Genomic DNA, 23,022 nt, shown 5'->3' with positions numbered 1-23,022 from the left:
CCAGGGGACTCAGAAGAAACACTGCCAAGCCCTCTGAGCCCAGGCTACATTCAGAACAGAGGAAGGCGTAAGGGGCATAGGAGAAAAGAAGGGGCTGAACCCCAGGGCAGGGCTAGCAGTAGCAGTGGCACAGAGAAATTCTCACGCTACCTGTGGTCCTAATGTGGCCCCATCACCGCAGCATCTGAGCACCTCACAGCACAGCCCCTGGGTGAGGCAGAGCTGGGCTGTTACCCCCATTGCACAGATGGGCACTGAGGCACACCCAGACTAACAGCCAGACTTTCACAGGTATTTAGGCACCGAGTGGGATTTTCAAAAGCACCTAGAAGGTTCGGTGCTTTGTAAACCCCAGTAGGTGCCCAGCTGCATCCTTGGGTGCCTGAAAACCTTTGAAACTCTGTCCCTAAGGCGCTGATCTGAGGTCAGACAGGAAGTCCATGGGGGCTGGGGTGTTGTGTTTAAGACTCTGCTGGAAAGGAACTGGCCTTTAAAGAGAAGTGCAAGCTGTGTTGCCAACTCTCATGAGTTTGTCATGAGTCTCATGATAAATATTGTTTTCCTTAAAACCCTGGCACCAGGCGTCAAGTGATATGTGATTTCAGTCTCATTCTTCCAGTGCACCTTAAAGGCTCAGAAAGCAGAATGTAAAGGAAAAAAACACCAAATCGATTATTTTTTATACAATCTGATTATTTTAAAGCCAATCTCAGGATTTTTGGTGATCCTGTTTCTTGATTTTTGAACATTTGGAGTTGGCAATACTCTGCAAGTGACTTGAAAGTGTCAGTTTCACTCCTGTTTAAAGTCAGTTTCTAGCCTATTATCTGTAGTGGAGCAACACCCCTAGAGCCCCAGGCAGGTGCACTATAAACTCACGGGGCCTTCCCCTAACAGGACGTTTCCAAAAGCCAAAGGATCTAGTCCGAGCTTCATGAACTGCAAAAAAGAGATAGGAAATCCTCTAGGTTCTTCTACAAATCCTTTCCAGAGTTGTATTCAAGAGGTAGTAAGAAAGTTGGAATATACAGTAACATTTTAAACCTAACCAGTGTCCCTTAAGTGACTTGCCACAAGAGGTCAGAACATGTTAGTATTAGGGCTGAGTGGGTCTAATATTTAATTTTCTTTCTCTACATAGGAATTAGAAACTGTTATCTGACAGCAGCGCTGTGCCTGTGTTATCTGCAAAAATCCAAGAGTTTTCAGGTGCCCAGGTAGCCTTTAGAATCATGGTTAAAGTGCCCCCTCCCATCAGAAATGGTGTCCCTGTCTCTGCCACCATTTCCTGCCCTGGAGTTCAGACAGATCAGTCACCACCGGGCTGTGAAACCAACAGGAGGAAGAGAAGGGAAGGCCGCAGAGCCCCCTGCATCCTGACAGCGAGGGGCAGGCAGAGTGGGCGGCCGTCAGTCCATATAATGGGTGTCCTGACCGAACAGACTCAGAGCCAGAGCAGGTTGCCCAGCAGGGTCTGGCTAGTGGTCCTGAGCCCTCCTTTTCCTTTCCCGAAGTCCTCCTGTCTCCCAGCCCCAGAGTCCCTGATGGTGCTGAGGGGCTGCAGAGAAATGACCTGCCCCACAGCTCTGCAACTTCCCCTGCGAGATGCTCTTTCCTTTTGTGATAACCCGCGTGGTAAGCTCAAAGCAGCCCAGGGCGCTGGGCTGGGGAAGGTTCCTCTTACTGGCCTTGCTCAGGGCTGAGAGGGGCAGCGGGCGTGTCTGAAATGGACACGGCTCCTTCTACCTTTGATGGTTCTGTCTATTTCATCGCAGACAGCCCCCGAAGGCAGGAAAGAGTTAATGCCCAAGACGACCAGCAGGAGGCGCTGCGCCAGTGAGTCGTCACTTCCCTAAAGGTCACAAAATGGATTTCATACAAGTACAATAAATCATAATGATCTACACAAGACAAACAAATGTTAGGAATTTGCCCCTAACAATGGAGGGCCGGGGTCTCTGGACACTAGGGTCCCTGTTATCTCCAGCCTACAAAGGCCTGAGATCGGGCTTCCAGGGGCCCCACATTCATGGCAAGGCCCCTTCCCGCTGGCAGTGAGGGGTCAAGGGGCTGAGTGCCTGAGTCACTGGGAGCCGAGTGCCTGGCCGTTCCCTAGCCAGAGGCCTGGTCACAGGGATCCAATGACTCCCAGCATGGCCGCAGCGCGGGGCGTGTGCCAGAGCAGCGGCTCAGGCTGGGAGGGAAATCCAGGGCGGGTTCCAGCAGGAGGCGCTGAGCATGCGGGAAATGAGGCTGACCGAATCTGGGCCCATGTGGGCAGCTCCTGGCCTTCCCTTGCAGGTCTCTCGCTCGCTGACCAGTCCCAGCCCCGTCCACTGATGCAATCGGCACGAGCTGCAACGGCCGCAGGTCTGAAGCTGCAGGTGCCATTAGCAGCTGGTGCCAATGTAGCAAATCAGCCCAGCTCAGAGCAGTCCCCCGGCTGGCCAGGTGCAGCAGGCCCACGTCCGCCCCAGCTTGACTGTAGCAAAGTGCCCTGGGATCCTTAGACAGGACCAACAGCACTAAATAGCAGAACCTCACCCTCTCCCCACGAAACAGAAATCCTTGATGAGAACACGATAGCTTTAGCAATTGCAAAAAATGCAGCCGTGAAATTACGGAGCTGTGCCAGCATCCCCCGAGCCCGGTGATAGCTGCTGTCTGAGACCTTTCTTCACAGGCTGTACCCAGAGGTAGGAAGCAACATTCACTTCCTTGGGTGAGTCGTACCCCGCAGAGGGTGCTCAGCTCTGTTCTCTGTTTTGTCCCCCACCCCCACCATCAACATGGAGTGCCCCTGCAGCCAGTCAGTATCTAGAGAACCCATGTAGGCTGGTGCCAAAGATCACCTAGCATTTCCTCTCCAAAGCTTAATGCGGCCATCACCCTGAGAAGCTTGTCTACATGGCGAGTTATTCTGCAATAGCTGTTCCTGCTTAACTCCATGTACGGCTGCTCTTATTCCAGAATAAGAGTGTTTTATTCTGGATTATCTTCATCCATTTAGGAAGCGCATTAAACTAAAGTGCTTTAAATTCACACCCTATCTTATTCCAGATGAACTTTCATGTGTACACAATCCTAAAAAAGAGTGTAATCCTCAACGCTCACCAAACGCAGAGACACAGAACTTTGTAACGTCATCATGGCCTGATCCACTTCAACGTAGAGGAAATAGAAGATGCCGAATGACTCCTTAAAAGGACTAATCAGCAGTGAGAGATCCTCTGGGTGAAGCGACTCTGCTGGCGAAGCGAGAGCTTGTAAGTGCACCCCCCTCCCTTCCCTCCTTGTGAAGGTTAAAAGTCAAAGTTCCTCGCCGAGTCCGGTGAGAACTTCCCCCTGACTTCTCCATGTGTCTTTGGCCTCTTAGCTAGTGGTGACAGGACTGAACCCTCCGCAATTGCAGCCACTTCCATTACTTTGCGGCCTGGTAGTCCACAAATACCAGGAGCCAGGTGGTGGGTGAAGGGTTAACGGATTACAGAGCCTGTGGGGAAAGTGGGGGATAACATGGGAACATGTCAATAGCTTGGAATTTAGAACCAGGGAGAGGGGTTCGGTAGCCCTGGAGAAGGAGGTCTCCGTTTATCAGTGGAACAGGTCATATGAACATCCCACAGATCTGACTTTAACCCTCTGACTTCAATGTGTAAGATGAGGCATTTGGTTAGGGGGCTTGCTGGACTGGGGCCAGAGGGCTCATCGCCTTTACAGGATGGAGCCCTTTGCCTCCCCCAGATCTACTGACCCCGATCTCCTGACATGCAAGGGAAGCTAAGTGCATGTGTAACATACATGGAGCCCTTAAATAGCCCCCATCCCTGATTTAACGCACGCCTGCTGTTGCCTTGACCTGTAAGCAGAACTGAAAGGAAGCCAGTACAGCGTACCGGTAAGATAGTGGCCGCCGGTACGCAGCCGACTGTACTGGCAGGGCCACTTATTGGTGGGGGAGGAAGAAGGGGCAGCCCAGAGCTGCCCCCCACACACACACTTGCCCAGGACCTGCTACTGGTAAGTCCGTTAAGTTACTTTCACCCCTGCCTGTAAATGACAGTCACAGACACAGGAGGGAGCGTTAAGTAAGTGCTGAATGTCAGCAGGGGAATGGGTCTTATTTATAGCCCCTTCAGACACAGGGCCCTGCATCCTGCATGGTTTGGCCTGTGGGAGGCAGAGAGACTCTGACCATCAGGCATATGCTGTGGTGGGGAAAATCCCACCCATGTGGCTTTATAACTTACTTCCTCCAGTCTATTCTCCTCTGTGGTCCAGCCCAGGGTAAGCAGGTGCGATCGCCACAAGAACTGTGAAACTGCATGGGGAAACAATCTCTCCCTTTTTTAAAAATGAGAATATTAGCTATATAAAAATTAGGGGAGGGGTTGAGGATACTTGAATAGGCTAAGACAGGCAATGGGGGCTGGTCAGGGAATAGGAGGCCTGCTCCTGCCCTACTGAAGTGAATGGGAACTCTGCCATTGACATCAGGGGTCTGGGACCCAGTCCTGCAAAAACTGCTGCACGGGCTTAATTGTGAGGCGTCCCACTGCAGTGCACTGAGCTACCTGCAGAGGCTGGTGCAGACTGAAATCAGTGAGCTAGGACACCCAGCACTAGCTAAAACCATCCTCCTTGCCATGCATAGAGAGAAGTGTGTGCATAAGTCCAGGGCTGGCGCAACCCATTAGGTGACCTAGACGGTTGCCTAGGGTGCTGACATTTGGGAGGGCGGCAACCACGGTGGCCGAACATCCGGTCATTGTCGGTATTTTGGAAGCGGGGCCTTCCACCGCCTCTGTCGGGGGCGCTATTTTAGGGGTGGGACCTTCCACCGCCTAGGGTGCCAAAAAGGCTGCCCTGCATAAGTCTTTTCAGGATCGGGGCCTCTGGAGGGGACTGAAACAATGGTGCCGCTGGAAGTGAAAGGCCCAACTCTGCCCTACACACTCTTGCTCCAAAACATTTCTCATCAGGGGCAACAGAATGAATTCTGGTCGGAGTTTGGTAGGTGGTAGCATGGGCCAGCCAAATGAGACTTGGGACTCCTGGGTTCTGTTCCTGGCTCTGCCATGGACCTGCTGCATGCGTTTGGTCAAGCCACTGCCCAATTCTGTGCCTCAGTTTCCACATCTGTAAAATAGGAAAAGGCTACTTACCTTGGCCCTGAGCCTTTGGAGATGGAGTCTATAATAGCCTGACTTTGTCAGCCTTCAAACCATGCTGGAAGAGCCATCTTGCCCATAAACAGATGGGTGATTGCTAGCAGTGATGCAGCTTCTGGGCAGGTAAATTAATTTTGTGTTATTACCGATGCTATCGCTGGGCTATTTCATTTTATTTGGGTCTGTTTATAAATGATATGTGTAATTTAAGATAGTTACGGGAGCCCAGAGTATCGCACTCTTCTAGTACAAGGAAGTAAAAACCGAAATAAATAAATAGAAGGAGCTTTCTTCCTAAGGTATTTTGTGGTTTGCAACTGAAAAGCCCAGTTACGATGAGAAGCAATTTCTTCCCCAATTCTTCGCAAGTCACATCTACCCTCCTACTGGAACTAGTTCTTCCCCATTGCTGCTCCTGGAACTTTTTTTAGTCACTTCTCTTCCAAACTCTGCCTGGATTGGAAGCGGCGAGCAGCAAGGCGCTTGCATATAGCACTGCTCGGCTTGGTTGCTAGCGTGTGTTGGGGGCTTTTAAAGGAAGCTGGGAGGATATGGCGCGTAGGCTTTTGTGAGCAGAGCGGTCAATGTTCTACTGTGAAATGACAGGGCTCACTGCAGAGAAACCACACGGAGCAGAGGAAGTCGTTGACCGACCATCTCGAAGGAGTCTCTTTTCTGTCACTCACTGGCAGAAATTCGCCTCCGCTGTCATCTCAGGGTGTCAAGAGCAGGGAGGGAGACATGAAATATTCCAGCTTTTAACAGCGACCGGTGCAGCTGATTCTCTCTTCTGGAACCAGATCATGAGGATCTCCTTGTGCCTGCTGCTTTTCTCTGTGGTCCATGGTGGAGGTATGCAGTGTTAATTTTTACATCAGGTTCGAGGGAACCCCGCTACCTCACCGGTCATGTCACCAAGTCTGTGCAACAGACAAAGGGGAGGGGGGCTACGTGGCTCAAAGAGCTCAGCTGTAGGCTGCAGAACGCTTCACCAGGAGGGTGCCAGCTCAACTCCACCCCAGCTTGGTGGCCATGCAACAAGCCTGGGGGAGTCTCAGTCCCGAACGGATGAGCCTCCTCGGCACAAAACAGCCACTGAAGCTGGGTCTGGTTATCTCCCCTTGTTGGCACTCAGCAGAACAGTCCAGGGCCAAAGGCTTGGCTCCCCTCCCTCAGCCCCAGAGCAGGAGAGGGGGAAATGGATGGGAAGGGAGAAGATGGTAAGGGTGGATGGGAATGGGAGTGCAGGCAAAAAACTGGCCCTTTGCATCTTAATTTTTTTTGTAGTGCTGCAATGAGCCATGGGGATAATTCAGAGCAGCACCTGGGCAAAGGGCAAATTGTGAGCGTCGTCTTTAACCCCATTCTAGGGGTTGATAGAGAGAGAATCTATTATACATCTATAACAACTCTAGGAGCCTGTCCTCGAGTGGGGTAAATCAGCATAGCTGTATTTACTTCAGTGGAACGATGCCGATTTACATGTGGGGAGAATCCGGCCTCTTGGTTTAGCTAAGCTGTGCCATCGGTTTGAAATGCACCATTTGCAAACACGTATATAGAAAAAAAGCTGCCTGAATGTTTGCAAACAGCAGCTAATCACAAGGTGAACCTAGGCTCATTCGAAACTGCGAGTTGAGTTTGGCGACTTGTTTGCACTTGGGTTTTCACACCATTGAAACAGCTCTGCAGTGGAATAACAGACCTGAATTGCACAGACGCAACAACTTTCTTAAACTCTGGGGACAAGGCTGGGGCTAAAGTTACTGGCCTAAATCTTCCCAAGTGATGAGTGATTGGGATGTTTCAATTTCTAGAGGCCTTCAAGGGATCGGTCCTGAGCAAGCATCCCCTGAAACCTAGCTCCCTTTGAGGGGTCTCGAGTCGGGCATCCACGAACGGAGATGCCAGGGATAGCCAGTCTCTCTTAAAATTCAGGCTGATTCGTATCATGCTGTCAGCTCATCTGGGGCTCTGCACACCATTTTGTGTCATGGCCACTGAGGGGAACGTTTTCAAAACATGCAAATCCCACTGGCTTTCAGTAAGGCTTAAGGACCAGATTTCAAAGGTGTTTAGGTGCCTAAAGATGCAGAGAGGTGCCTAGAAGAATTTTCAAAATCACCCTGGCACCTAACTCACATAGGCACTTAGGTGCTTTTGAAAATCCCACTAGGACACCTCAGCACCTATGGGAGTTAGATGCCTGAGGGGATTTTCAAAGTCACTATGGTACCTAGCTGTATCTTTAGGCGCCTAAATATTTTGGAGAGCTGACCCTAAGTACCTAAGTCACTTTTGAAAATGGGACCAGGTTCCTAACTCCAGTGCTTTAGAAAATGTTACCCTGAGTCTATTTGTGTAGCAACATTTTTGGAAAACGCTGCCTTGTGTTTTAGCTCCCCCTTGAAACAAGGATGTCTGTAGGCTCCCAGGGCACTGTCTACCCATCTGGGGCAATGCTGATTTACTTCAATAGCCTGATGGGGCCGGTGCTTTATACTCAGGGGTGATTTGGATGGGCGGGCTGGCAAAAGATAGGCTGCAGGCACAACTCCAAAGTGGGCTGATCTCTGAAGACTGCGTGGTGTAGCAGGCTGGTATGGGAACGCAGAACCTTTCCCTGGTTCAGATCCGGTGCAGGTCTGTAATGACGGACAGGTATCGTCATCTGGAAACTGTTTGGTGGGGTGCACTGCAGGAAATGCTCTCAGCCCACTTCTCAGAATCCACATCACAGTGTTGTGCCCCAGTCCTAGTAGAGATACCAAAGAGAGCCTGAAAACTCGACCATCCCTCTCACTCCTTCAGGCTGATCCCTTTAGGACAGGTCTGTGGGGGAGCATGGGGCGAGCTTGCATTACCTCTGCTGAATCAGGTCTGAGGGAGCCTGTTCGATAGTCCTTCCCTTGGATCAAGGCCTGGATTAACAGAGGATTTGGCAAATTATTCAAGTGAACAGATGCGGTTTAAACAACTCCCTGTCAGCCAGTTCCTGCTCCTAGTGACACCTGTGTGAACCGTGGAGTCATAGCAGAATTCAGCCCAGTGTCTCTGCAATGTGTGTCTGTTACTATGCCTTGTCCTGCACCAGGGTGCGTGCTTGGGGCTGTGCAGACAAATCAAAATGCCTTGCGTTCTCTGAGCCAAAGAGTTTAGCTACTAAAGTGGAGAACCTCGGCTGGGGCCAACTGAAATTGCCTGAGGGATTTCCATGGAGCTGTGTCGACTGACACCTGCTGAGGTTCTGGCCCTTAAAATATTAGACATGGCACAAGGGAGAACAACAAGATAATAGAGGAAGGGGAGCAAAGATAAGATCTTGCAGTTACAATGGTTAGTTGTGTCCAGTACAGACGGTAGCTACTGTACATACTGTACATATACAGAGCCTGGGGCTCAATTCTCCTCTCACTTTTTGCACTAGTCTGACTTCACAGGGCTTGCTCCCGATTCACACTGGTGTCAATGAGAAGCGAATCAGGCTGGATGTGATCCTCAGCATCTGTAAATCCATTGAAGCGAGCAGTGCTATGCCAATTTACACCAGCTGAGGATCTGACCCGCGGTCTTTAATCTGGTGTGTATGGGGGAGTGGGGAAATATATCTTTAAAAGAACTGTTCAGTCCCAGAAACAGGACATGTTTCTAAAAAGCCATGATTGGAAAGGGTTAACTATAGCCTGGCAAGCAGCCCCTCCTCAGTTGATTAGCCTTTATGGAAGGAATCAGGATTAACACAGGATTTGGTAAAAGATTAGAACAGAACCTTACTTGAAAACTGAATTTCCATTGACCTGGCTGTTCACACCATCACACAAGTTGCAATTAAACAGCAATGGGTTGGGTTAGGGTGGCCTCATGGGTAGGGCCCTACCAAATTCACAGTCAATTCTGGTCAATTTCATGGTCATAAGATTTTAAAAAATCATAAATTTCATGATTTCAGATATTTAAATCTGAAATTTCATGGTGTTGTAATACATTTAAGTTGAGCCTACAATTTAAGGTGGAAGTGGCCTATTCTCAACAGTTGACAAGAAAGGAGGAAAACACCCCTTCTTGTCAACTGTTGAGAATAGGCCACTTCCACCTTAATTGAATTAGCTTCGTTAGCACTGACCCCCCACTTGGTAAGGCAACTCCCATCTTTTCATGTGCTGTAATATTTATGCTGCTTTCTGTATTTTTCACTCCATGCATCTGATGAAGTCGGTTTTAGCCCTTGAAAGCTTATGCCCAAATAAATTTGTTAGTCTGTAAGGTGCTGTTGTTTTTACCCTCAGTCAGTTGCACTGGTATCTTAACCCAAAGACAACTCTTGTAACCAATCCTGTAACAACCTAGCTAAAGGTTTGCTAACTAGGAAAAAGAAATGAGCGTTATTGACAAGGTTAAAGCAGGTGAACATACACAAAAGGCAATAGAAGCATCTGTAATAAGCAAGCTTGTATGTCCTTTAGGGCTAACCCAAGCCAAGCAGCTTGGGGGATCTCTTGCTTATGTTTAGGAATCTTTGCCCCTCAGAGTCCAGACAGCATAAAGAGACCAATTTATCTTAAACAGTCATTTTTACTCTCTTCCCCCCACATTCAAACTCTGCTGGGACATGGGCTTGCACATGTCCCCTCTTCAGAAGTGTGGGGGAAGCAAAATCAACAAAGGCTTCTATCCACAGCGGTTTGTCTGGTGTCTGTACATCTTGTGGTGGTGGGCAGGAGAGAACCCTGCTTGTGGTAAACTAGCATTTCACACTTAATATTGCTTCTTCCCTGACTGGGGGGGGATCTACAGTCTCGGCAAACTTAGCAAACATTAGAACATCACCTTCTGGCATGGGAGACAGATATTATGAGTAAGATTAATACATGCAGCATCCTACAAGCATTCCATAAAGTCCGGACACATTCTTATGATTCTATCGATGGTAATAACACACAGGTGAGCCAGGTGAGTTTCCTGCTATGCATTTGTCAGGGTTGAGGGAGGCCTAGAGGCCTTGGCATGAGCTGTGAATGAGATAGGCACAGCAAGAGGCAAGCTGATGTGCTTTGGGGATGCATATGCAGAAGTATCACGTCATGGAACAGAGAGGTGATTGTGTGTTTCTCGGTCGCTAGAATATGCGGGTCAGTGTTGGATAATTCTGTACAAGAAAGTTTACAAACTGAAGGGAATTCACAGATAAGCAGCTCAAATTATCCAGGGGCCAGAAAAACTCATTCGTGAGGAGAGGTTAAAAGTGCCAAACATTTCGGGCCAGAATTTCATTTTCATGAGGGCCCCTTTATATCCCACTGGCCATGTTAAAGAGGCCGTATGTAGATGTAAATTACAGATGTTCCCACTTTAAGGCTGCTTTACGATGGCAGAGGGGTGTAAAGGGGCCTTAGGGTAAATGAGAATCAGGTCCATAGCTGTGTGCTCTCGATGGATAGGGCTCTGGAGTGGGGTGGGGCTGAGCGAGAGCAGATCTTCATCGGGTGTAAACTGACATAACTCCATTGCCTGCAACAGAAATCTGTTTTCTGACTGACACCAGCTGGGGATCTGCCCCCCCTTCCAGGTTCTGTTCCCAGCTCCACAACGATGCATAGTGTCAGTCACTTCCCTGCTCTGTGCCTCAGTTTCCTCACCTGTAAAATGAGGATAATGATGCTGACCCACTTTTGCAAAGTGCTTTGAGATCTATGGACGAAAAGCCCTGTATGAAAAACGGGTTCTTATTTATTACAATATTCCGTTTCTTAAAGAGTAAACCTACCTTTTGGTGTCCTACCGAGCATGGGACAATACTTATTCTAGCTTCTTCCTTTTGATTGTTTTCATGTAATTCAACCTTGTCCTTGTGGCTATTTATGTAGAAGTGTGTGGGGAAGAGAGGGCAGGGGGCATGTGTTAACTAGGGCTGCCAATAGGATTGTCCTGGAGGCTCCAGGAATTCAAGATTAATCTTTAATTAAAGACTGTCATGTGGTGAAACCTTCAGAAAAATGTCCAACCCCAGGAATACCTCCAACCCCAATGGTAACCCTAGTGTAAAGCTAACACTGACTGCTCTGCTGTGGAGAATGCGTCTCAAGGAGAGGCTGACCTGCGAGTGTTATTCTTGAGGCAGCGGCTAAGTGTGTGATTCACTGTACAGTGGCCAGCCCTGGATCCTGTGGGCTGAAGTGAGACCTCACTTCCACGTAGGCCCCGTGCAAGGCTGCTGTCCGGGAGTCAGTTTCACTGAGAGGGTCAGGTCTCTGTGCTACTGAGCCCCCACGAGGCTGCTGGAAACGGGCAGCTGAGGGCTCTCCCTCTTTCAGGGGAAGTCTTGGGTGGGAAAAGCCGGTGTAGGGAATGTGTCAGGGAGGACCGAAGAGGGGGCATGCCAGGTTCAGGAGGGGGTGGGACAGAGCCCATAAAGCTCCGACAAATGCTTGGTTGCACAGGATAAGTTGGAGCAGCCCTGAAGCTGGTCTAAGTTATGCCAGGGACTGTTCCAGTCTCTGGGATGCCCAAGATAAGCAGAGAGGTAAGGTCCCATGTACCCACCCACCCCAAAGCTGAGCCAAATAGAAACTGAGCACAACTGAGAGCTGAGCCCTGAACATCAGAACCTTATTTACACTCTCAGGCCATGTAAAGGAGCCTTGGTGTGAATGACGCTCAGGCCCTCTGTGTCCTGCTTTGGCTGCCTGCATCCCGGGGAGTGGATGTGGGAGGAAAGTGTCTGTAACAGCAGCGCTGCCCTCCTACCGACACAGCAGCTTCTGCCCTGCACCTTGGTGGGTGCTGCTGGAAGTGGGAGGTTGGGCTAGATGGACCAATGATCTGATCGAGTGTGGAAGCTCCAGTCCCAGCAATCCTGCTCATTCCAGCGGCTTCCTCTAGGTCCCACCCTGTCCCCCAGCAGCTGTGATGGGAAAGAGGGAAGCTGTTTAACAGCTCCATTTGCACACTCCTGTCCCTCCTCGGAGGGTCCCTAGAGCAGATTACCTGCGTTGCTGGCTTGGAGACAATGGCACCTACTTAACCACACACAGGAAAAGGCAGATGAGCAGAAAATGCTCATGTTCTTAGGGGTTATTTTTCAAGAGCTTCTCAGCAATGCTTTGCAGGAGCTGCTAGTGCCCAGGGCCTGCTCCGGGGCTTGTGTGAAAAGAGAGCGTGGGGCTTCGTGCAGCTTCTGGGGAAAGGGGTTGGCACTGTCATCTAAATGCTAATAAATGAAAGCTCATTTCCAAACCTTGCTGACAGACTGAAGAAGGAATCTGGGGCCCGGATGGGCCAGGGAGACTGAACATCTAGCCAGGAGTATCAGTGATGATATTCTGGTAGTACCCAGGAGCCATCATGTGTGGCTGAGTGGTTAGAGCACTGGGATTATAGTCCGCAGACCTGAGTGCTTGTTCCTAACTCTCCTGCTCAATGACCATTCCCTTCCCTGTGCCTCAGTTTACCCAGCTGTAAAATGGGGCTAATGAAAGTGACCTCCTTTGGAAAGCATGTTGAGATGTACCGATAAGAGCCAGGGGTTATTAAAATGTGGAATGCTGCAGGTACACAGTCCTTGCCCCATAGACCTGACACTTTAAATAGACAGGACAGAGAGATTGGAAGGAAAGGGCATCTCATGAGTAGTCCTACTTTTAGGAAGGAAACTGAAGCATAGATAGGTGAAGCGAATTGCCCAAGGTCATCCCTGGAGTCTGTGGCAGAACTGGCAACACTGTACCCAGGTGTCCCCAGGCCTGGCTCAGTGCCTTAGCCACAAGCCCATTCCACCACTCCAAGAAGTGTGAGACAGTGGAGTGGGTGGGGCTGAGGATCAGCCTCCCCTGGGACATGGTGGAAACCTCTTTGCCCATGACAGTGAAAAGTGGAGTGGAGCAAGGATTGAACTGGCCACAGGGGCTGACCCCACACTGGTACAGGTCAGCGCTGATGCACAGTCAGGGAGCAGACAGGGGAGCCTGGGGTGCAGCCACTCTGTGGTTTAATAGAGGATTCCAGGCTGACCAGTTCAGCATCTTTCACCAGCACTAAATTCCACCTACCTAAGCCAGGCCAGGAAATGATCCCGTTTTATCCCAGGTTTCCCTGTCAAACTGAGGACTCAGTTAACCCTGCACTCACCTGCTCTTTGTACTTTTGAACCCCCAGGTTGTAAAGAAATGGAAGTGGCTGCAATTGCAGGGGAATCCGTCCAGTTACTGCCACTGAAATTGCCGGAGCCTTGGGCAGAAATCACCTGGGAGGTGACACTAGACTCAGCAGAGACGTATCGGATTGTAACATTTAACAAAGGGGACCCTGACCATGGGTCATCCCCACATTTTATCAACAGAGTCACTTTCTACCCTGAGAATCTCTCACTGCAGATTGATCCCGTTAAGAAGTCAGACAGTGGCCTATATTCCTTGCAAATTGAAACTGGAGGAGGCCTTATCGACATCACAAAGTTCCATGTCTCTGTGTTTAGTGAGTAGCAAAGATCACGTTTTTCCCTAGTGTGTGTCACTGACAGTAGCCCCCTTCCTCAGCATCTCTCACAAGGGTCTCTCCTTTCAGACCGAGTGCGGCAGCCAAACCTCACGGTGCTCTCTACCCACCCGGAGCTTGGCCAGTGCAACGTTACCCTGTCCTGCTCGGTGCCTGGCGCAGACAGAGTCACCTACAGCTGGTCCCGAGGCACGTCCCGGATCCCGTCTGACAGGGACCATCAGCTCCCTGGGAACCAATCCCTGCTGCACGTAGCAATTAATGCAAACAGCAGTGACATCTTCTACCGATGTAACGCTAGTAACCGAGCCAGCTGGGCCACAGACGCTGCAGATGGCAAATCATTGTGCCACTCCCCAGCTACAGGTAAATATTCCTCAGTAGAATAAATGTGTGGATTTTTTGTCTTCTGCATTTTAAATGCCTGGGGCTCTGGGTCTAGGTTTCAGTGATACAGATGTGTTTCCAATAGTGTGGATCTTGTTCTCTTTGACTAATAGCTCTTATATAGCACGTTTCAGCTGGAAATCTCCAAGCACTTCACAAAAGAGGGCAGTATCATCACCCTCATCTGACAAATGGGGAAACTGAGGCACAGAGAAGTGATGTGACTTGCCCAGCGTCACTCGGGGCAGTGGCAGCTTGGAAGTGAGGTAGGGATTGTGGGATAGGTAGAGCTCTTTGGGAAACATTTCTCCCCCCTCCCCAAATATGGAAAAATTTACACAAAATAACAACAAAATTGTTTCAATCTAAATTTTCCACACAACATTTAGACTTTCCATCAATAAACCAAAACCCGAACATTTTTGACCAAAGCCAATGTTTTTTTATTTTTGGGGTTATTTCCACATAAAACTCAAAATTTTCCACTGGAAGCAGATACTCTTCATGAAAATATTTTATTTAACCAAAAAAAGGAATTTTTGGTCAAAACACATGTGAAGGAAAATTTTGGACCAGCCCTTTAGCCAGGATTGGGATTTTCAAATGATCCTGTGTACATCCAGCTCCCAAACCCAGATACAGAGGACCCTGTGAGCGAAACAGTTTAGAACAGGGTAAAGCTCATCTGTGAAGGCAACAGGTTTTTGAGGTGGTCCAAGATCATGGAAGTTCCTCCTGTGGGATTTAAGAACCACCACAGACCTTACACTACTTTCGGTTCCCAGTGCAGGGGACACATGTTTGCAAGTAAAACCACTGGCTAGGGAGTTGTAATGCTGAAAAGGTCTGAGGGTTACACTGGCTCACAAATTGAATGAGTCAACAATGTAATGCAGTTACTAAAAGGGCTAATATCATTCTGGGGTGTATTAACAGGAGCATCATATGTAAGACATGAGAGGTCACTGTCCCGCTCTTTTGATCACCGGTGAGGCCTCAGCTGGAGTCCTGTGTCCAGGTCTAGGTGTCACATTTTAAGAAAGATGGGGACAAACTGCAGAGAGTTCAGAGGAGAACAACAAAAATGGCAAAAGATTAAAAAAACCTGACATGTGAGGAAAGATTAAAAAACACTGGGCTTGTTTAGTCTTGAGAAAAGATGTGGGGACCTCACAGCAGTCTTTAAATATGTGCAGGGCTGTTATAAAGAGAACTGTGATCAATTGTTCTCCATGTCCGCTGAAGGTAGCACAAGAAGCAATGGGCTTAATCTGCAGCAAGGGAGCATATCCTAGCTCCTAGAACTGGAAGGGACCTTGAAAGGTCATCAAGTCTAGCCCCCACCCCCTGCCTTCACTAGCAGGACCAAGTACTGATTTTGCCCTAGATCCCTAAGTGGCCCCCTCAAAGATTGAATTCACAACCCTGGGTTAGTAGGTCAGCGCTCAAACCACTGAGCTATCCCTCCCACCTGCAGCAAGGGAGTGTACCTACTGGGTTCTGGGAAGTGGATCCCCCGCCAGGAGATACCCGTGGTCCACCCTGTCGAACGCCTTCTCCGATCCAGGGACAGGAGGGCAAACGACAGACCCATCCCTGCACCCAAGCTCCAAGAGATCCCGCAGCAAGGGAGTGTAGCAGGGCAGTTTCCCCGCTCCTGAGAGAAAAGGCTAGGCTGGTTGGAGAAGCAGCCACAGCTGGGGCCACACCCCAATCAGGCCACAGCTGGCCCTATAAAAAGACTGTGAGCCAGGCACTGAGTCAGTCTTGCTCTAGCTCTTGAGAGAGAAGGATCTGGCTACCTGGGAGAGAAGAGTACTTGGAGACAGAGCAGAGCAGGGCTGGGCAGCCTGGGCTGATCCAGCCTGGCAACTCCCCAAGTTGCAGGTCTTGATAGAGGCCTATGCAGGTATGGGGACTGGGAGGACCAGCCTGGGATATTACAGGAGTAGATCATGGTAAAGGGGTCCGGATGGAACATGGGGCCTGAGGCAGGTGAGCCACTGGCCTGCAGAAGATGCTCTGGGCTGAAATTGAGCTAATTCCCAGGATAACCAGCAGGAGGTGCTGCACTGGTGAATCTTGACCTCTCTATAGGGAGGTTTAGGTTAGATATTAGGAGAAACTTTCTAACTCTAAGGGTAGATAAGCTCTGGAACAGGCTTCCAGAGAGGTTGTGGAATCCCCATCACTGGAGGCTTTTTAGAACAGGCTGGACAAAACCCTGTCAGGGCTGGTCTGGGTTTATTTGGTCTTGCCTCAGTGCTGGGGGCTAGACTTTATGACCTCTTGAGGTCCTTTCCAGCCTGACATTGCTGGGATTCAAATAGCTCATCCCAGTAAAGGGCTAGGCAGGGATACACCTGCAATTTCAGATGTCAGTGTTCCCAGTCAGTGCTAAGGAGGGTTGAGGTGGTTCAGTAGTCGGATGGGAGACCTCAGGAAAACTACTAATGTTCTGCAAGGAAACAGACCTGCTGTTATTCCTCTTGATTATAAGCAGTGTCTCTTTGCTATAATTATGATTGAGGTAGCACCTACAAAGTCCCAGTGGAACAAAACAAAATTGAATTTTTCCTCCCAATTGAAATTAAAATGAAAAAAGCTGCATTTTAGGTTGATCAAAACATTTCATTTCAATCAGATAAGAACATTGTGCTCCTATTTGACCTTTTCAACTTTAAAAAAAAAAAAGCATAAATTTGTTTCAGAATGAAAAGCAAAACATTTCCTTCTGAAAATGGCGTGTTTTGACAGAGGAAAAAATATAGCCTTTTGATAACACAATTTCACTAAAATCTATTTTTGTTTTCAAAAAATGCCTTTTTTGTCAAACCCTTTCAATGAACACTTTAGACCCACTCTAGTTGCAAGTATTGTAATGGGTTGTGTGCCTATAGAACGAGAAATGAGGGAAAGAGAGCTGATTGGGGCTGATGAGGAAATGTCACCTTACTCGGAGGAACCTGGCCTGTTGTAAGACATAGTAGGGAGTATTTTGGATGAGTAAACAAGTTGATTGTCAAAAAGTCAGTGGTTTATTATTATTTTTTTTTGCTGTGGATATGAATAGTATGTGCATGAGCACATCTGTAGAAGGTGTTACAGATGGTTATATACTAGAGGCTAGTGTTGCAAGCTCTTAAGCATTTTTATTACAGCCCCAACTCCTGGAGTCAGGTGACGACGTGAGACCCTCTGCTTTCTTTCATATTTAAAAAAAAAAATTCTAGCCATCCATGGGTTTTGGAGACAAATATGATCCAAGTCAACTCTAAAAGATTGGAAACCAGAGGGCAAAATAAAAGGAGGAAAAACATGGATTTTGTAACCCAAACTCAGGATTTTATTGAATACCAATGGCTGACAATATTTCTCAGCAGTCTGTTGGGCTCTGTGACAATTCATCTATCATTTACCAAAGCATCTACTGCCCATTAACTAATCCATTATAAAAATGCTAAAAGTAGGATGGAGAATAAGGGTCAGGAAAGGCTCTGGCATTCTGCAGTGTAACTAGAGCTCGCTCGACTTGTCACCTTTCTCTCTTACAGACTTTTTTCAGAAAATCCCACTGTGGGCAATTGTTGCTGCAGGTCTGGGGCTGCTGCTTCTGCTCACGGTGCTCACCCTCATCTTCCTCTGCAAGCATCGGAAGAAGCGAAGTAAGTGGTTAAAAGGAGCTCATCCAGTAGAGGAACCTCACCTTCAGGTCATGAAAGTGACTAAGATGACAGCCACATATGGATGGTGGACAGCTGTCTATGCACCTCCAGCCCGCCCTGCTGACACCTGTTACAGTGGCAGTCAGGCTAGAGCAGGGGTTTCACACTCAAATGACCATGAGGGCCACATGAGGACTAGTACATTGGCCCAAGGGCCCCATTACCTGACACCTCCCCGCTGCCACCATCAGCCCTGCCCCCACTCCACCCCTTCCATGAAGCCCTGCCCTGCCTCTTCCCATCCCTTCCTTGAAATCCTCACCCCAACTCTGCCCCCTCCCTGCCCCCAGGGGGGGTCAGGTGGGGTGTGGTGGGAGCTCAGGTCAGGGAGTGGGGTATGAGGTGCAGGGAGGTTGAGGGGTGTGGCAGGGGGTCAGGATGGGCAGAGGGCTCAGGGCAGGGGGTCGGGGTGCAGGAGCGGTGTGGGGTGCAGCAGGGGTTCAGGGCAAGGGATTGGGGTGCAGCAGGGGATTGGGGTGCAGGAGGGGTGTAGCAGGGAGTAGGGGTGTGGGGTGTGGCAGGGGGCTCAGGGAAGGGGGTTCGGCTGCAGGATGGGTTTCGGGGGTGGGCCCTGGCTCCCATTGGCCACAGTTACCTGTTCCCGGCCAATGGGAGATGCTGGGGGCAGTGCCTGAAGCAACAGCCACATATGCCCCTGCAGCCCTCCTTCTGCAGGTCCCGTCGGCTTCCCGGAGCGGCATGGGGGCAGGGCGGGCAGGGAGCCTGCATTGCCCCCGTGCACGTCGGGCTGGAGCCGCTGTAGGTAAACACTGAGGGAGGGCCACGAGGAGCTTGCGGGCCACAGGAAATAACTCCGAGCCGCGTGTTTGAGACTCCTGGGCTAGATGGTCACGCTGGTCCTCTGACTCCATTCTGGACTGAATCTATGACTCAGACATGAGAAATTGGCCCTGTAAACCCATAGTCAGGGCCGGCTCCAGGCACCAGCTGACCAAGCATGTGCCTAGGGCGGCACCCTCTAAGGGGCAGCCAATCTTGGGGTGGTGGGGCAGTGCTCAGTTTTTTGTTTTGTTTTTGGTTCAGCGGGGTGGCGCTTGGGCTAGGGTGTCTTGGCGGAGTGGCGCTCGGTGGTTTTTTTGCTTGGGGTGGCAAAAAAGTTAGAGCTGGCCCTGCTCATAGTAACCCCTTGAAACTGCCTCTTGTCTATAGGTAAGTTTTTTATCGTTTTTTTTTTTTTTTAAATGCTTGTCCTGATTAACTGCACTGCAGCCTGGAACCCGACCCTGAGGTAGGAGACCAAGAGACTTAGAGGAAATGTTAAGATCACTGGGACCAGGGTGGCTGGCTCTGGGAAACATCAGGGCTGAGGGTGATCTGTTAGTGGCAAGCTGCCCACACCCCATGCAACGCTGAGCAGAGGGCTTTGTCTGGGGTAACTTTCACCCTGTGTGAGACTAGGATGAGATGGGGTTTCTTACACAAGTTGCTTTGTTCTGCCTCTTCAAAGGCTCCTCCAAAGACGGTGACCCGTCCCTCACCATCTATGAGGAAGTGGAGGACGCCCGCCACAGAAGAAATGCTGTGAGTCCTGAGGGAATCCCTTTGTTTTCCCCCTTTGTAGGCAAGGCCAGAGCAGTATTGCTACAGCTCAACCGGCTTAAGGTGGCAAAAGCTGAAATGTTTTGCAGAGAGAGTCTCATGGAGTGCCACCCTGCTTTGGCAGAAGGAACAGATATAACTGATAGCCTTCCCACCCGGATCAGATAGAAAACTATTCCTAGGAACATGGGCATTGCCAGACTGGATCAGACCCAGTTCCATCTGGTCCAGTATCACATCTGTGATAATGGCCAGCACCGGATGCCTCTGGAAGAGGGAAGAACCCTTCTCTAGGTGTAGGATAACCAGCTATCAAGGAAGGCCTCATTTTCATCACTAATAGTCAGAGACTGTTTTAAGCCCTGAAGAGTGAGGCTTTTAGCTTTTGCAAACAGAATTTTGGGTTAATTTTTATAACTCTGAATATCCTTGTTCTCCATATAAATGTCTACCAACAGGCTCTTACTAGCTTCTTGGCCTCAATGACATCCTGTGGGAGTGAGTTCCACAGTCTAATTACGCGTTAATTGAAAAACTAGTTCCTTTTATTAGCTTTGAATGTGTCCCCTTTTACTTTCATTGAGCGTCCCTGTTTCAGCACAAGCCCAAGGGGAAAACAGAGACTTCTGCACTAACCCCCTAGAAAGTCCCATGTAATAGGTGTGGCAGGTTGGACTCCACCCCCTCCATCCAGGATGCCACCTGATGTACTGGGATTTCACTGAGTCTGTCTGCTCCACTAGCTTGGGCTCCCTCTCTCTGTTTTGCTGAATTAGGCTCTCTGGCCGCAAACACACACAGGTAGGGATGCACCAGCAGTAGAATACCACAGTCTGCAAACAGCTCCCTATGAGAAGACTCAGCTAGGAAATGGCCCAACACTCAAGTGCACTACCCCTCTGGAAAGTACACCCAAAATAATATTGTTTTGCGCTGTAGAGAAATCTATACAAGATAAGCTCATCAATTCACCCCTTCCCTCAATGTGGAGGAAGATAAGCACAGCTTCCCTTTTCCCTCCCCCTCTCCCTCCCCCATATGAATTGCACAAACTGAGTTTTGGAATAAACTAAAACAAGTTTATTAACTATAAAAGGTAAATTGTACGTGATTATAAACAATTACTGAGCAAATAAACCAAAACATGCAAACTAAGCTTAAGATCTTAATGAAATGAGTTTCAAGAAGTAATTCTCACCCTAAATGTTTTAGGCAAGTTGCAGAGTTCCTGGAGCTTAGAGTTCTGGTTATTTCTCTTTACAGACTGGACCCCTGTCATAGTCTGGACTCAGCCCTTGCCTTTCCCTCTGCTCAGTTCCTTTGTCTCTTCAGATACTTTTAGCAGCCTTTCTTCTTGGGCAGGAAGGCAATGGAGAAGAGTCCTGTTTGCCCTACTCCCTAGCCTTAAATAGAATTTACATAAGGCGGGAAGCCTTTGTTTCCAGTGGAAAAGTACCAGCAGTGTCCAAGGTGGCACTTTTTACCAGGTTACATTATCACCTGATCTTGCAGTGTCAAAGCAACCATGAAACCAGGTTTATTTGCAATGTTCACAGGAAGGAACTCCGGGAAGTTGGAGAGCCACATCTTCAAAGACTCATTGTCTTTCTCCTAATGGCCCATTAAGGCTGATCGCTTATTGTCTGGTGGGTGTCTACAAGTATAACCACAGTTGTAATTGTTAATATTCCCAACTCCAGATACAGAAATGATACATGCATACACACTGAATAATCACATACAATAAATTATAATCTTTCCAGTGATATCTTACATGTGCCATCTTGCATAAAATGTATCTTAATTATGCCATATTCATATAAGCATATTTCTATAAAGAATATGGAGCATCACATCACAATACATAACTTAGCACTTCTGTTGCTCCCTTTTACCTGTGGATTACAAAGCACTTTATGAAGTCAGGTCACCATCATTACCCTCATTTTATTGATGGGGGAACTGAGGCACAGATTGGGGGAAGTGACTTGTTCAGGGTCAAAGCTGAGTGTGAAACCTGGATCTCCTGATTCCCACTCCAGTGCCATTTCCCCAGGGCTGTGTATCCAGTTGGGGTGACTGAATTCCCCCTGAAGTTTTGAAAGCCACAGACATTCTTTCCTTCCCATCTAAATATTTGTATTTGCTGCATAGCTGTTAAGCAGCAGCTGTGCTCCACCCCAGAGCTGACTGCCTTGCAGGGCTGGGGGAAGTAAACCCTGTGTATAGTGTAAACATTGCTTTGCAGTCCTGCAGGATAAAAGTGCTATAGAAATATGCTTGTTGTGAGATATGAAAATAAGAAATATATTTTCCAGACAGGTGAATAGAACGTCTAGTAACATGCAGGATTCATTCATAAACACCTGCTGCCACCTTCTGGCCAGCTTTGAGCATAGCTGCTCCCTTTCTGATCCTCTGCTGCCCCTTGGAACTCATTTCATCTCACGCGTTTGGAGCTGTTGCAGTCTTAAAATCCTTTCCTTGTATTTGTCTCGTCTTTCCTGTTTTTGTTACATTTCACGTCTCTGTATTTCTTGGATAATTGGAGCGAATGTCAGATAAGCAATGGGTTTTTCATAATAAAAGTACAGATATTTAATGTATAAAAGCAGCATAAAAATCAGACGTAACACTGTTGGCTAATGTGTATATGCACCACTGTCCTCTACTGACTGGAATCAGAACTCACCTATGTGTCATAGGCCCTGTACTGCTATTGGCTAATGGGATTTTCCTTTAGGTCAGGTTTCAGGGACGGGGACTGCTGTAGCAGGGGGACTCTGAGCTCTACCCCTGCAGTTACTGAGACATTCTGGGTGACCACAAATTTTTTAGAGTGATCGCTGAGGGCCTGACCAAATAAGCAAATGTGCTGCTGCCTTCCAAACAAGCTGTAGGTGATGGAGCTACCCCTCCCCAGAGGGAATGGCCAGACTGAACCTTGTGGTCTGGAGGGCATGTTTGTCTGTGGAAAGTTGTCATGACTGAGTCCCCTCCGGTCAGTTTAGTCTGCACCACTGTGGCTTATCCACACTGTATGTCTTAACTTTGTGAGTTCATCTTTAAGGAGAGATGGCATTCAATGCTTTATGAAACCCCAAAGAGAGTAATTCTACCACATTCTCACCATCCACTCCTCTTGTATCTGCTTTAAGAAAAGCTGATCAAGTTTTTTCAGCATGACTACTTCTTTGCAGTCCCTCAGTGCTGCTTGTCATTCATGAGTTCATCCTCTGACAACCTGAAGTCGGTGGAATGGTTCCTGTTGATTTTCATTGCACCTTGGATCTGGCCCTAGAGGGAGGTTGAATTTTATTCTCTCAGCAGTTGAGCCACTGATCCTGACTGAAGAGACAAGAAGGAAATTAAATCCCTCCTCCCTTTTCCCCATGACTAAGATATTTAAACCAACCCAGTTGTTGTTTTTCCCCCTGTACAGAATGGAAATGCACAGAGCAGAATAGTAGGAAACACCATCTACGCTGAGATCAACTCCAACCCGCAGGTAAGTGCCCAGTGGTCCTCCCAACCCAGGTTCACTCTGCTGCTTTTAAACCATAGGTGTTCTTTTACATCAAGCTGCTCCATGTGCAGGCGTATGGATGAAAGGAGTCACCTCTCAGGCCTGTGAGACAAGATCTTCTATTGGTGTAAATTGACATCACTCCATTGACTTTTGTGGTTTT

At 48.7% G+C, this 23,022-nt stretch overlaps 1 protein-coding gene across 2 annotated transcripts in view; it reads left to right on the top strand.

Moving 5' to 3' along the window:
• Positions 1 to 3,197: 3,197 nt before the first annotated feature.
• Positions 3,198 to 23,022, top strand: part of LOC115639352 (natural killer cell receptor 2B4-like) — a 28,032-nt gene continuing 8,207 nt past the window's right edge. The window contains exons 1-6 of one of the 2 annotated variants that reach the window (XM_030542018.1): positions 3,198 to 3,266; positions 13,323 to 13,640; positions 13,731 to 14,027; positions 17,603 to 17,713; positions 19,242 to 19,315; positions 22,776 to 22,841. In XM_030542018.1, the coding sequence (XP_030397878.1) occupies positions 13,334 to 13,640; positions 13,731 to 14,027; positions 17,603 to 17,713; positions 19,242 to 19,315; positions 22,776 to 22,841 (855 nt within the window). In that variant the 5' untranslated portion in view covers positions 3,198 to 3,266; positions 13,323 to 13,333. Of the gene's footprint in view, positions 3,267 to 5,583; positions 6,024 to 13,322; positions 13,641 to 13,730; positions 14,028 to 17,602; positions 17,714 to 19,241; positions 19,316 to 22,775; positions 22,842 to 23,022 lie in introns of those variants that run through there. The other variant, XM_030542017.1, reaches the window with a different exon arrangement.

The sequence above is a fragment of the Gopherus evgoodei genome, chromosome 24 (genome assembly GCF_007399415.2).
Source record: "Gopherus evgoodei ecotype Sinaloan lineage chromosome 24, rGopEvg1_v1.p, whole genome shotgun sequence".
NCBI lineage: Eukaryota > Metazoa > Chordata > Testudines > Testudinidae > Gopherus > Gopherus evgoodei.
Note: the sequence above shows the minus strand (reverse complement) of the source record. Positions and strands in the feature narration are given on the sequence as shown.